This window comes from Enhydra lutris, unplaced genomic scaffold (genome assembly GCF_002288905.1).
Source record: "Enhydra lutris kenyoni isolate GAN:26980312 unplaced genomic scaffold, ASM228890v2 scaffoldscaffold47, whole genome shotgun sequence".
Lineage (NCBI taxonomy): Eukaryota > Metazoa > Chordata > Mammalia > Carnivora > Mustelidae > Enhydra > Enhydra lutris.
The window spans coordinates 2,002,530-2,017,990 of record NW_019154131.1 but is presented as its reverse complement, the minus strand read 5'-3'; the positions used below and the strand labels follow the sequence as shown (position 1 = coordinate 2,017,990).

The following is a 15,461-nucleotide window of genomic DNA, read 5'->3' as shown; positions in this document are numbered from 1 at the left end:
CCCAAGAGTCACATGTCTATTGACTAAGCCAGCCACTTGCCCCTCCTATTCCCCCTTTTAAACCTGCAATGCTTTTATCAACTTGTAGTTGTTAAGCTCAGTAGAATTCAGAACATTAAGCCTTCTTCCTAGGAATCCATTCACAGTGCCAGAAGGATAGAGACTGCAGGTTTTGATTTATTTCTTGTATCAACAGAAGATTTGTTTAACTTGCTCTTGTGGTTGATAAATATCTCTCCTAGGCTAGGATCCATTTTAGCAGAACTGTCTTCTTCCTTTTTTTCCATAGGATTATTCTGATATGACAAACCCATCAGACAAGAAAATCATTTTATGTTGTGATTGGAAGCATTTTCCCCATTTGCTTTTGTTTCTGTCTTGTTCTGCTCAGCGAAGAGAGAATAAATATATGTGCCGTAAACCATACCGGAAACAACTCATTGGGTTTCATGGATATAAATCTATTTCGGGGACTTTTTGTTCCTGAAAAGACAAAAAAAAGTTTATATTTTTGTGTAAGTTCCCTTTCTAGGCCTTTCTGACGCACTTACAAAATGAAGGCAGTAAGAGTACTTATCTGGTAAGACTGTGGTGAGATTTAATGAATTAATGTGTTTAAAGTGCTTAAAACAATGCCTGGCACATAGTAAACACTCTTTGTGCTAGCTATTGCTATACTCATTATTGTCATCATTATTAAAGTTAGTATTGTTCTTACTATTACAGTTGTACATATGCATGTGTTTTCTCCTCTGTTGCTCTTTAGCCTATCACATGGAAAGAATTTGCAAACATTCACCCATTTGTGCCTCTGGACCAAGCTCAAGGGTATCAGCAACTTTTCCAAGAGCTTGAGAAAGACTTATGTGAACTCACGGGCTATGACCGATTCTCCTTCCAGCCTAACAGGTAAGAGATTTCTTCTGTCTTTTCAGCTATCTCTTTTGGTATAGTACCCGCCCCACAAAACTTTGAGACTTGAAACAACAATTTCGTATCATTCTGAGAGTTGAGTAGACAGTTAACTCCACTGGGGTGGATGGCTAGAAGGTCCAGCTAGTAGCCACATTCACATGGATGGCAAGTTAATGATGGGCTGAGAGCTCAGTGGAGGATGTTGCCCTGGGCCTTGGTTCTTGTTCAGGTATACCTCTCCATGTGGTTGCTTGAGGCTCATTCATCCTGGAATGATGTCTAGGTTCAAAGTGGAGTGTTCCATGATGGAAGAATGTGGAAGCTGCAAAACCCCTTAAGGCTCAGCCTCTGGAGTTTCACAGCATGACTTCCAGAGAATTCTATCTATTAAAGCAAGTGACAGGGCTAGCCCAGTTTGAATGCAGGAGAGGACAACACATAGGTGTGAATGTCCAGAGTTGTGTTTCATTGTGGGCCATCTTTGAAAACTAGTTACCATATCCATCAATGACATAGCATTAGAATTAGAATCAAGTACACATGTTAACTCCTAGCAAGCGGCAGTGTCTCAATCCAGTAGGGTCAGGAGAACCTAGATCCTGGTTTGTGCTATTACTCATAACTTAGAAAGTTCCCTGCCCCCATCCTGGCCTCTTTCTTTATCTGTAAAGTAAAAACTCTGAAGAACAGTGAGGTGTTTTTTTTTTTTTTTTTTTTTTTTTTTAAAGCAGAAGGCTCTAGCACCAGTTTTTGGGTACTTAATAAAATACAAATGTCTGTGTCCCACTGTAGCCCTACTGATCATAATCTCCAGGAGTTAAGACTAAGACACCTTGTTTTTAAGAAGTAAACAAATGATTCTGATATACATCCAATTTGGAATCCAGTTGGTTTGTGATCTGTCTTCAAGGGAAAAGAGAGAGAGAGAGATGGGTAGACACTTTTATCAGCATGAATTCACATTTCAAGTATCTTCAGAAGAGTTGCGTTTCTGTGGCTGGATTCGCCACCTTCCGCTACTCAAAGTATAATAATACTCCACCAGCAACCTCAGCATTTACATCACTCAGGAGCTTGTTAGAAATGCAGACTTCAAGATAAAAAAATCAGGGGTCAAATAATACATTATATGTTAATAAAAATAATTTTAAAAAGATACAAAAATGAATGTTTTTTTAAAAAGATTTATTTATTTGTAGGGGGTATTAGCAGAGGGAGAATCTTCAAGCAGACTTCCTGCCAAGTGAGAAGTCTGACAGGGGGCTTGATCTCACAACCCCAAGATCATGATATGAGCCCAAACCAAGAGTTGGAGGCTTAACCAACTATACCACCCAGGCACCCCCAAAATCAAATGATTTTAAAACTGAAACATTTATTGTCTCACTCTCTGAAATAGAAAGTAATTAGATCTTAGCTGCAATCAAGCCCTACCTCCTATTTGGTAACATAAGCTCTACAGCAAAGTCATGCACTATGTAAAAACATACATCCTATAAAATACAAACCCTTTAGGAAGGGGGCATATGGCAAATGAAAGGACACAGAGCTCTTTTAGTAATAGCTTCTCAAATCCTGATTTTATAAATAGGAAGGAATGACATGCATGAAAGTCAGGCTTCATACCTTCATTAAAACATCATCAGCCCCTCCCCCTTTTCAAAGGAAGAGAGAAACCTGAGTGAATTATTAATCTGTGGCAATAATACTTTAATTAAATGTTGAAAATGAATAAACTTCGCCCTCTAGTGATGGAATATGATTACATCTTCTGTGTCCTATGGGAGAGTAATCGTTCAGGACTATTTAAACTCTTTAAGCCCTTAGCTTTTGCAGCTCATTGAGGGCCCAGCTGGGGTCCTAAAAGACGGGACCTAAGGACAAGGAAGCTTGCCTTCCCTTAAAGCAATGGTTCCCAACCCTGGCTGGAAATTGGGAGTCATGTGGTGAGTTTATAAAAAGATTCTGGTGTCCAGATCTCAGTCCCAGATGGAATTGTAATCTTAATAGGGAAAGACAAGAGTAAGGTAAGGGACACAGGCATGAGTGCTTCCCAGGTGATTCCAGTTTGAAGGCAAGGGTAAGAACCACTGTCGTAGAAGTTTCTCTTGTTGTTTTTCTTATTATATCTCTGTCCTGCTCTCCTCAGTCATATGATTAGCAGTGAGATTCAGTACCCTGTCTCAGTTTTGTAGAAGGGAAGGAGATTGTTATTAGAATGTCCTTTCTGTTAGTGATGCCTTCTCCACATTCACAGATTCCCAGATGTAACCCTCATTTCTAAGAGCTGATTTGAAAGGAACATGAGCCATGCCTAAAGTTGAGGCTTATTGAGGGATATTTCTGGTTCTTAGCAGAGGCTGCTATGACAGATGAGGAAATGCCCTACTCTTTTGTTGGGAAAATCATGCTTCCAGAGATTAAAGTTTGGGGGAAAGAGGAAGGGATACACCATATATTCATTATGTAAGGATTTTATTTTTATCTTGTTAGAACCCTCTTGGTTTATTTGTGCTGATCTTCTCTCCACAAGTGAATTATATATCTAGGTTTCATTATATTCTAAGTATTATAATTAGTCTACCCACAGGGCTAACTATTTATTGATTAATTCATCATAATTTACTGTTGGCTATTGACCACTCCAATCCAAGGTATTGATGTAGCCTTCATATTTATTGTAAGAAGAAATATAAGTTTTCCTGGATATTCTGTATTGAGGGAGAATTTACTATATTGTGTCAGCCACTGAAATTATACTTCTAAAATATGGGGTGCAGTCATAATTATCATTAGGAGACTATTTCTTGGTGTTTTCATTTATACCTAATTGGAATTGGTCAGTATATCTGTAGGGTTCTAGAGGTTAGTCACTGAAAAGTTTTCCATCTAAAATTTCTTTTCCTTTTTGGTTATCCTATGATTTTTATGATATAAATATGATATGTCATATTTATATTTATTATGGCAAAATTTTTAAGAAGTAGCATTAGAATATTCTGCAACTCTAAAATTTTTTATTGTGGTAAAATACACATGACATGAAAATTTAGCATTTTAACCATTTTTTAAAAGTATTTATTTATTTATTTATTTGACAGAGATCACAAGTAGGCAGAGAGGCAGGCAGAGAGAGAGGAGGAAGCAGGCTCCCTGCTGAGCAGAGAGCCTGACGCAGGACTCGATCCCAGGACCCTGAGATCATGACCTGAGCCGAAGGCAGAGGCTCAACCCACTGAGCCACCCAGGTGCCCCATTTTAACCATTTTTAAGAGTACAGTTCAATAGCATGAATTCGCATTGTTTTGCAACCATCAGCAGCATCCATCTCCAGAACTTTATCTTCCCAAATCAAAGCTCTGTATCAGTTAAACAACAGCTCCTCATTTCTGTCTTACCTCAACCTCTGGCAACCATGATTTTATTTTTTGCTGCTATTAAGTTGACTACTAGGTATGTCATGTAGGTGGAACTATATAATATTTGTCTTTTTGTATCTGGTTTATTTCATAATGTCTTTATCCATGTTGTAGCATATGCCAGCATTTCCTTTTTAAGGCTGAATAATATTTCCCTGTATGTGTGGCCCCACATTTTGCTTATCTCTGCCCATTGATGGACATTGGGTTCTTTCCACCTTTTAGCTGTTGTGAATAATGTTACCATGAAAATTGATATATAAATACCTGAGTCTCTGGTTTTAATTCTTTTGGGTATATACTCAGATGTTTTTTTTTTTTTTTTGAGGCATGGCCATACTGATTTATGTATTAATGCAGAGGTGTAGGTGGGAAGAGGTATATGAAAAGAAGGACAGTTAGTTTTCTCAAGGTGGTAGAACTTCAATGCTTTTTGTCCTTATGCTTTTTAATTTTTTTTTATCTTGGTTTTCCCCTTCCCTGTCCTTACGCTTTTCTAGATTACTAAAAACTTCTCTAACCATGATAAATGTTGTTATATAATCTAAAAAGAAGTTAATTTTATTGTGGGGAGCATGCATACTATGAAACAATTAAACACAATGTAAGATGCTTACAGATTCATTTCTACCCTGGGTCTTCTGATCTCAGAGCATTTCTCTGTCAGCTGATGGCGTGATAAAGCTGGCTTTGACACCTGCCCTGGGTTTCGTTCCAAACCATATTCTACCTCAGACTTAGCAGCAACATAGTACTCAAACATAAAGTGAGAAAGTCTTGCAACAAGGGCATAGGAAACAAGCTCTGAAGAACAGAATGAAATTTAACACCAAGTGGACTCTTAACACATCTCTCTGGTTCTAAAGATGATTGTGTAGGAGAACAGTTTTCAGGCATGAACCTGAGTGTCCTGCATGTGGTCCTGACTGCTCCGCCTCGTCTTTGCTGCTGGGCCTTTCTGATCTGATCCAGTAGAGTTCTACATTATGCTCACAGACGGCTTTTGGTCTTTCCATAATAGTGTCTGCCTAGGTATATACTGCCACAGGACCTTTCCCTTCAGTGGATTTTTTTTTTTCTGAAAGGGAATTCAGTAACTCAAAGGAAGGGTTAACACCCAGAAAATGTGAGACCTCCAAAGGGCTTCCTCCTTAGACATAATGTAGGTTTCTTCTCTCAGCAAGAAGGCACATGCTGTTATTGATCTGATTGAAGCTTAATTGAGGAATGGCTGATGATTGTGGTTGAAAAAGGATTTTATTATGATCAACTATGGCATGAAATCTTTAACTCATATGGCAAAACTTTTTCTTGCTCCATTTCCTGGGACTGTTAGATTCCAAAGGTGTTTAAGACTTGATAACAAAAAAAAAATGTTAAGAAGCTTGTCCCCATTTCTTGTATTTATTGCTCCACCCACAAACCTGGAGAGCATTTCCAGTTTGGTGAAGAAAGTAACCAAATCAAATTTCATTATCTTTCCATTTTCTACTGTGCCCAGCATGGCTTGCTTTGGCCTTTTCCCCCAAAACACTGTGACACACTTAAAATCATTCAGCACACAGATACACTCCAGAAATTGCTGGGTTAGAGTTACAATGTAACGTTTAAGGCAGACAGAAACAGTAATTAACATCTTTCACTGGTATCTAAAGTGAAAGACAAACCAGGATTATTATTAGCTCCCTTGGTTTATAATAAGAGGAAGGAAGTTGTTTTCATCTTTAAAAACAGCAAACTATGATCATGAATATGGAGCTGTCAGTTAGTTTCCCAGAATCTCCACCTGAAAGGTTCTTTTTTTTTTTTTAAAGATTTTATTTATTTATTTGACAGAGAGAAATCACAAGTAGGCAGAGAGGCAGGCAGAGAGAGAGGAGGAAGCAGGCTCCCCGCTGAGCAGAAAGCCCGACGCGGGGCTCGAACCCAGGACCTGGGATCATGACCTGAGCTGAAGGCAGTGACTTAACCCACTGAGCCACCCAGGCGCCCCTCCACCTGAAAGGTTCTTAAACAGAGGTGTAAACAGAATAATCTATGGATCTCAAACTTGATTGTGTAGGAGAATCACCTATGGGGCTTGTTAAATTGCTAAACTTCTCTGTCAGAGTTCCTGATTCAGTAAGGCTGGATTGGGGCCTAAGAAATTACATTTCTAGCAAATTTCTGGATGATGTTAATACGCTGGTTTGGCCACCATACTGTGAAAAACACTGGGGTTACAGCCATTCACAGTCGTGGCTGCTTATTATAATTAGTTGGAGAGCCTGTGAAGAATTCTGATGCTCTCCCTACCCCACAAACTAGTATCAGAATCTCCTAGGGTGGGGTGGGGAGGGGGGGAGTCATGGTTTTTTAATACCTGACCCAGGTGATTCTAATGTGCATCATTGTTTTGGAGAGTGTATTGCCCTGAACAAACACCAAAGAGGTAAGCTTAGTTAGATTAGTTAGTTAGAATATCTTCCAGTGGTCTGAACTTTGCAAGTGCCCTTTGAAGACTAAATCACAACCATCATGTGCCTATCAGGAAATAGAGCAAGGAGAATCAAACACCTGATAGTTGCTACCTCCCACACCTCCATCCTTGAGCTCATGACTGACGTCACTGATAGCTCTTAACAGGGCTCATACCATTGATAATCTCTGATCATACTTTCCACGGAGGCTGGTGCAGCTCCACAACCTCCCTCTCAGAGAACTCTGGGAGGCTAGATAGCAGAGACCCTCCTCTGGTTAGAGACTGATTTCCCAGAATTCCAGGAAGAAGAGAATGGTAAAGGATGAAGAGAGGCATCTTGGGGTGCGTGGGTGTCTCAGTCCTTAAGCATCTGCCTTCAGCTCAGGTCATGATCCTGGGATCCTGGGATCAAGCCCTACATCAGGCTTCCGTCTCAGCGGGAAGCCTGCTTCTGCCTCTCCCACTGCCTGTGGTTGTATTCCATCTCTCACTGTCTCTCTCTCTCTGTGTCAAATAAATAAAAAATCTTAGAAAGAAAAGAGCACCATCTTTGAGGACATAGAACACAGTAAGGAGAAGATCTCCCCTTCCCCAATTTCCTTAACTCTCAAAAGTATATTTTGATTTTTGCCGTTTGTAGGGTTTGGAGCAATGGTTCTCAGACTTGGTCACACCCACAAGATTTTTTTTTTTCCTAAAGATTTTATTTATTTGTCAGAGCACAAGTAGGCAGAGTGGCAGGTAAAGCAGGCTTAGGGAGAAGTAGGCTTAGGGAGAAGCAGACTCTCCGATGAGTTAGGAGCCCGATGCTGGACTTGATCCCAGGACCCTAGGATCATGACCTGGGCCTTAGGCAGCTGCTGAACCAACTAAGCCACCCAGGCGTCCCCCCACAGGATTTTCTGATTCAGTACTTGAGAACTTGAATTTCTACCAGGTTCCGGTGAGGCTGATGCTTTGTTTGGGAACTTAAGTTTGAGAACCTCTGCTTTAAGGTACTTTCAGATATCAGAATGGTTAGAGCAGCTGTATCTATTCAGATGTTTCTTGACCATAATTTGAAGGTTAAGTATAGAATTCAGTTTATGTCATATTAGATACAGATTGGTAAGAACATTCCAGAATGATCTTTTGAGAGGTTTTTATTATATCCTCATTGGAAAGGAGATCCAGGCAGTTTTTGGGTACTTAAGGTAAGCAACAGCATTAGACTGATTAAATCCTATTGCTTCCAAAGTACGTGTATTGGAAAAGTGTCAGTTAACCCTGTTTATTCCATTCATAAGATAGGAATCAGTGCCATTTTTTTTTAACCTTATTTTCTTGGGAGTGTCTGATGATGTTGCCATGGAATGAAACTGGGATCAGTTTCACCATGTCAGTTCCTTAGCTAATGTTTCATTTGGATCACTTAGTCACTTCCTGAGCACTTGATGGTGGTATTTTTAAAATAAAAAAGTTTTTGGATGAGGGGAGTTTGACATCAAAATGCTCAACATCAAAACATACATCACAAGAAATCATTAATTGGGTTTCCTTCTGGAGAGTGAGACTGGTAAAATAGGAGGGGGTTGCCTGTTTTACTGATACATATTTTTAAATCACATGAATGCATGATTTTATAATAATAATATAATATAATATAATATAATATAATATAAAGTAACATAATATAATTTAAACTTAAATCCACATATGAATTAGGTGGCAAGACCCAAGAGAGACTGGCAGCAGAGATCAGGGTTATTCCAGGGGAAGAGTCACCACTACCACTGGAAAATCTGTGACTGTCCCATTCCTTGGGTCACTCTTTCCAGATTGATGAAGTCCCAGGCTACTGGAGTATCCTATGGTTGGGAGTGGGTCATGTGTCCAGCACTTTGTTAATGGGTAGTGATTGGGAATGTCTGGTCCCTTCCTGCTTCTACAGGTGGCTTTAGGACCCTGCCTTTCTCCTGGGCTCACACAAAATGGGAAATTCCCCTAATTAGTAAGGGGTCTAAAAGACTTTGCATTCCCACATACACATAAAAACAGCAACAATGAATACCCAGTGAATCTCCAGCATCCTAATGGAAACCTTTCTTAGTATTTTTTTTTTTTTTTAAGATATTTGTCAGACAAAGGGGCATGGGGAATACACAAGCAGGGGGAGTGGCAGGGAGAGGGAGAGGCAGGCTCCTGGCTGAACAAGGAACCAGATGTAGGTAAGACTTGATCTTAGGATCCTGGGATCATGACCTGAGCCAAAGGCAGATGCTTAACCAACTGAGCCATCCAGGTGACCCTTCTTTAGGATTTCTAAGCACATTTCCATGTTGGATCATCACAGCACCATTTTCTACTTGGGCTGTCTTTGATATCTTTACTGTTTATTTGATAAGTAGTTTGCAAATATTTTCTCCCACTCTGTAGCTTGTCTTTTTGCCATTTTAACAGGGTCTTTTGCAGAGCAAAAGTAATTACGGTGAAGTGTAATTTATCAATTTTCCTTTTGTGAATTGTGCTTTTGGTTTCAAGTCCGAGAACTCTTTGTTTAGTCCTAGATCCCAAAGATTTTTTTCCATTTATTTCTAAAAGTTTTATAGCTTTATATTTTACATGTAAATCCATGATCCACTTTGAGATGATTTTTGTGTAAGGGTAAAAGTCTTAGGTTGACCTACATGTGTCTAACTGCTCTAGCACTATTTGTTGAAAAGGCTACTGTTCCTCCACTGCATTGCTTTTGCAACTTTTTAAAAAAATCAGTTTGGCTTATTTTTTGTGAATTGATTTCTGGTTTCTGTATTCTAATCCATTAATCTACATGTCTGTTCCTCTCCCAGTAACACACAATCTTGATTCCTGTAGGTATATAATAAGTCTTGGCATCAGATAGACTGATTCCGCCCACTTTCTTCTTTTTCAAAGTGTAGCTATTCTAGTTACTTTGCCTTGCATATAAATTTTTGAATAAACTTGTTTATATCTATAGAAATCTTATTTTTAAAATAATATATATTTTAGCTTCCAGATGTTACAATGCATACAATGAGCTAGATGCTAGTTGTTAGATATTATAGATAAAGGGAAACAATTCACTTCATATTTAAATGTATAATTTATCATCGAAGAATGATTTCTCATGAAGAATGTCTTTTTAAATGTAATAGTTAAAAAAATACCAAAAAAAACTTATCAGGAAATTCAAATATTATTAAAAATAAAATGGGTCCAGGGCGCCTGGGTGGCTCAGATGGTTAAGCCTCCAACTTTTGGTTTCAGCTTAACTCATGATCACAGGGTCGTGAGATTGAGCCCCATGTCAGGCTCTGTGCTCACTGAGAAGTCTGCTTGAGATTCTCTGCCCTGCCTCTTCCTACTTTCTCTCTTTCTTTCAAATAAATAAATAAATCTTTATTTTTTTTTCTTTTTAAAAAAATTTCATCTATTTATTTGAGACCGCACAAGCAGAGAGAGCTGCAAGCAGAGGGAGAAGCAGGCTCCCTTCTGAGCAGGAAGCCCAATGCATAACTCAATCCCAGGATTCTGGACCATGACCTGAGCTGAAGGCAGATGCTTACCTGACTGAGCCACCCAAAAGTCCCAATAAATAAATCTTAAAAAAAAAATAGGCCTACTGACTTATAAACAGCATAAAAGAGAACTTCTCTTAAGTCACACACTAAATGTGGCCATCAGTGTGCAAAAAATAATAATGGGGATAAAAACAGAAAATCATTTCTGTAAGAATATCTAGAGAAAATTAAGATAGGAACAGATCTGGTAAATCTAGGTACTTGATAATTCAAAAAAAAAGTATGAATCTTAAATTACTGACACCAGATTTTAAAATGGTAGAATCCATAACATGATCATTTTCTTGAGGGGCACATTTTTAGCTGCTTTTGATTAGTATAAATACAGTATCCTCCTAGAGAACACAAATACTGTTTTCTTAGTACAGTTGCAGTATAATTCAGCAGGACTTTTGGTGACTACTGGGGTCACCTTAAATCGTGAATTATCATGTTCTGCAGTCTTGTAAAATGTGTTCTATGTATAAATATAAAAACCATGAAATATTTCTTTTAAAAATAGCAGCTTTAGAGGCGCCTGTGTGGCTCAGTGGGTTAAGCCTCTGCCTTTGGCTCAGGTTATGATCTCAGGGTCCTGGGATTGAGCCCCTCTGCTCAGCAGGGGGCCTGCATCCTCCTCTTTCTCTCTCTCCCTGCCTCTCTGCCTACTTGTGATCTCTGTCTGTCAAATAAATAAATACAATCTTTAAAAATAGCAGCTTTAATGATGTCTCTAAATATTCCAAAGCAGCGAAATCCTGAGGAATTTCTATGGTGTCTATAATGTCAGCCACCATATTCTTGAAGCAGATTGAGGAGTTTTTTTCATGACTCATCAAAAATTACTTCTGTAATCAGTGATAAATATACACAGTAACTGACCAAAATTCCTTCTTTACAGGATGCAGTTCATTCATAATCTTAATCCATCATTAGTTCTATGCTTAGGAAGTGCTCAGCTTTCCACCTGTGACCACTGGCCATGAATGTTCTGCACAGTCTGTAAGAGCACGCCATGTTCCTTCATCATATATAGACAGATCATTTGCTGTCATATTTCTAACATCTAGCAGAAGTCTCTAACTTTCCCTTGGGATTGATCTTGTGTAAGGGTCCAATAAAAATTTGTTCCAATATCTAAAAATGTAACCCTTCCAGGTATAACTAAGCTGTAGTATTTCTAAATTCCAACCTTTTTTGCCCAGGGTTTTTAGCAAAGGTAAAGGTAAAGTGATAAAAATCATCGACATTTATTGTGTCCTTAAGCTCTTGTTTAGTCTTGGCAAAAGAGCTGAACTATCACCTTGGCCCTGTCATGTCATCTTCAGATTCCCCCTCCCCCTTCCCCTTTTTGATAAATTCACATTGAGTAGCTGCCTAAAATTGTCTAGAGGATGCTGCACTGATACTAATAGAGTCCATGTTAAATCATTAAAAACTGTGGAATTCAATCAACTCCATCTTATTTTCTCCTTGTGGGACTTCTAGTCTATAGAGTGAGTCTGGGTTTTGCAGGAAGTCATCTGCTAGATTTCACTCATTCTGTATTAAGCAGTATAATATGTAGCAGTTCTTTCATCAGCCTGAATAAATGCCATGGCTGAAGGACTTTATTTTCTAAGACAGTTTAAGCCTATGCTCACTTTGCTCACTTTTCTAAGACAGTTTAAGCCTGTGATCTGTGGGTCTGAGGCTCCCCACCCACTGCTGTCCTCCTTTCTGTTGCCAGCTCTCCAGGTCCAAGCCACCAACTACTTCCAATTTAAAAGATGTCAGAAAACCACTATCCTTGCTGCTACTCCACATGTAGTTTTCTGATAGACTTTCAATCTGGGTTGTGGAGCCAAGCAGTTATTTTTCATAATACTTTTCCACCAACAGGTGGCACTAATAATTCCCCTTACTTTATTTTTCTTCTTCTTTTTAATTCCCCTTACTTTAATAGAACCGCAGTAATAAGGTTTATGTGGCCTTTAGAACATATATTTTGCACTTTTTGAGTTGCTGCATCCAGCATTTTTTTTTTTTTTAAGATTTTACCTATTCATTCGACAGAGAGATCACAAGTAGGCAGAGAGGCAGGCAGAGAGAGAGGAGGAAGCAGGCTTACCGCTGAGCAGAGAGCCCCATGCGGGGCTCGATCTCAGGACTCAGGGACCATGACCTGAGCCGAAGGCAGAGGCTTCAACCCACTGAGCCACCCAGGCGCCCCAGCATTTGTGATGAAGTCTTTAGCATATTTCCTTTCTCTTGGATTGCCAGCTCATAGTTCCAGTCTCTTTCATTCTTGGTCTGAATACTTTGGCTCTCCAACAAAACAAGATGAACAGAAGTTGTGAGAAAAACACATGGCCATTTGTTGAGGCCCCTTTCCATGGAAGAAAGGATGACAGTGTTGACTGCCTGGGTTGGAGATGGAAACTCAATTTTGAACAAATTTATTCAGCATTTATTGGAGAGCTACTCCATGCAGAGTACTGTTCTATGTATTCTGAGACCCAGATCCTACTCTCAAAGCTTACACTCTGAGACAAGACAGGCACACAAAGTAAATGTGAGCTCTATAACCATTTTCAATGTACAGTACATGTATAGGATTGTATTAACAGAAGAGTGAGCAAAATACTCTGAGTGCATATGGGTGCAATTTATTATCCCTATTTTAAAGATGAGAATACAGAGGCACAGAGAGGCTAAGTAACTAGGAGTGTGGGTGGTTTGCTGAAGCATGTTCATTTTTCTGCTCCCAAAATAAAAACATCGTGTGAATTACAACTATTTTTCCAAAGCCAGGAAAGTGGGAGACTGGCGTCTGCCTCCCTCCCAAAAGCAAGCAGAGCAGAATTTTTATTTAAACTAAGCAATGAGGAGCTGGGTGCCCCAGTCTTACAGGGACAGGTCTTCTTTTCTGTGTAGTTAAACCTCCTCATTATATCACTCAGACAAGGGTTCTGTGAAGGAAAACCATAACTCTGACTCCTTTGGGAAGCACAGCATACTCAGAGGAGTAGTACAGCTTACCTTGGGAATCATGAGCCTCCTTGAGAGGCCAAGTGGTATGAAGTGTAAAATCTGCCACTGTGGGCCATTGGGCATGTAATACTCAGACCTCAGTTTCTTTTCATGCAAAATAGGAGCAATGGTACCTACTTCATGGGAGTATTGGGACGATTAAATAAGATGATGAAAAATGCTTGGTGGCAGTGGTTGCCACCACAAGGGCTACCATTTCCCAGTGCTTCCTTTGTGCACTCTGCCTGATAACTAGGACATGCTTGGTTAATGGAACAGTTTATACTTATTACTGTTACTTAGCTCATCTCCTCAATTTTATTGCTCTGCAAATCACCACTTCCCTTCTCTTTCTCCAGCCACACTCCAAGACTTTCACCCCAGATGCTTCCCTGTTCTATGTCCTCCCCTAAGTCCTCAATTCTTCTGTCTCCTGACACCAGATGATCAGTGTTCCACAACAGTTTGCAAACATTTCAAATCCAACTAGTTCGATCCTTGTGTTCTCTTGAAAAATATTCCAGTACTCAAAATTTTAGCTTTTGGTTTATAAATAAAAGTTAATCTAGTTTGTCCTTAAGCCTTGTGCTTTTAGAGTATGATCTTAATATTGTGGGGTGATTAGAAAGGATGAATGCCAAAACCACTGGGCTTTCTACAGAGTTAAAGAATGGTATAATTTTGCGAAATAGAGGAAATACGCATTTGAATGGGATTTAAAAACCTATTACTCACTTCCCTTTCTTTCCTGCAGAGATTACTGAGAACATTAAGTAACAGTTTATGATTGAGTCAGCATCACTCACTGGACTGTTAGTCATTAAGTGTGCTCTGAAAGTAGTGCCTTCCAGGACTGCTTAGTTGGGTATGGCTGGCCTAGCAACCTCATGGATGTGGGGCCTGGGAAAGCTCACCCAAGAGACTAAAGGGAATGTTGACACATTCAAAGTACATAGTTCCTTTGGGGTAATCTGATCACTGACTAAAAATGTGGTGGTATTGAGAAATTGTGGTTTTAGGTATAATACTTTTGGAGATCTTATTTTTATTTTTTATTTTTTTATTTTATTATTATTATTTTTTAAAGATTTTATTTATTTATTTGACAGAGAGAGATCACAAGTAGACAGAGAGGCAGGCAGAGAGAGAGGAAAGGAAGCAGGCTCCCTGCTGAGCAGAGAGCCCGATGCGGGACTCGATCCCAGGACCCTGAGATCATGACCTGAGCCGAAGGCAGCAGCTTAACCCGCCGAGCCACCCAGGCGCCCTATTTTTATTTTTAAAGATTTTATTTATTTGACAGGGAGAGAGAGAGAAAGAGAGAATGAGCACATAAGCAGGGAGAGTGGCAGGCAGAGGGAGAGGAAGAAGCGGGCTCTCTACTGAACGGGAAGCCTGATGCAGGGCTGGATCCCAGGACCCTGGGATCAATGACCTGAACTGAAGGCAGACACTTAACTGACTGACCCAGCCACCCTATTATTTTAATTTTTTAATTTAAATTCAATTAATTAACATATAGTATATTACTAGTTTCAGAGGTAGAGGTCAGTAATTTATCTGTCTTATATAATACCCAGTGCTCATTACATCACATGCCCTTCTTTATTTTAGAGAGAAAGTGAGAGAGAGAGAGAGAGAGAGAGAGAGAGAGAGAGAGAGGGCACGCACATGGAGGGGAGGGACAGAACGAGAGGGAGAGAGAAACCCAAGCAGACTCTATGCTGAGCATGAAGCCCAGTGGCAGGTTTCCTCTCACAACCCTGAGATGAGACCTGAGCTGAAACCAAGAGTTGGATGCCCAACTGACTGCGCTACCCAGATGCCCCTGTAACTATATTTTAAAAAACAGTTGTTATCTTTGAAAGATAAATAGTGAAATTTGAATTGATAAAATTATATGATTCTTGAATTTTGCCTCAAAATAACATGGTTCATGGTGCCTGGCTGGCTTAGTCCATAGAGCAAGGAACTCTTGATCTGAGGGTTGTGAGTTCAAGCCCAGTGTTGGGCATGGAGCCTACTTAAATAATAATCTAGTTCAGAGTGAGGGGGTTAGTGAGGGATATGGTTGGAAAAAGATTGACCGTATCT

The 15,461-nt window shown here is 39.5% G+C and overlaps 1 protein-coding gene across 1 annotated transcript in view; it reads left to right on the top strand.

Moving 5' to 3' along the window:
* LOC111156624 (glycine decarboxylase) overlaps positions 1-15,461 on the top strand; it is a 93,532-nt gene that overhangs the window by 47,961 nt on the left and 30,110 nt on the right. Inside the window, exon 15 of the mRNA XM_022517622.1 lies at positions 767-909. Coding sequence (XP_022373330.1) covers positions 767-909 — 143 coding nt within the window. The remainder of the gene's footprint in view (positions 1-766; positions 910-15,461) is intronic.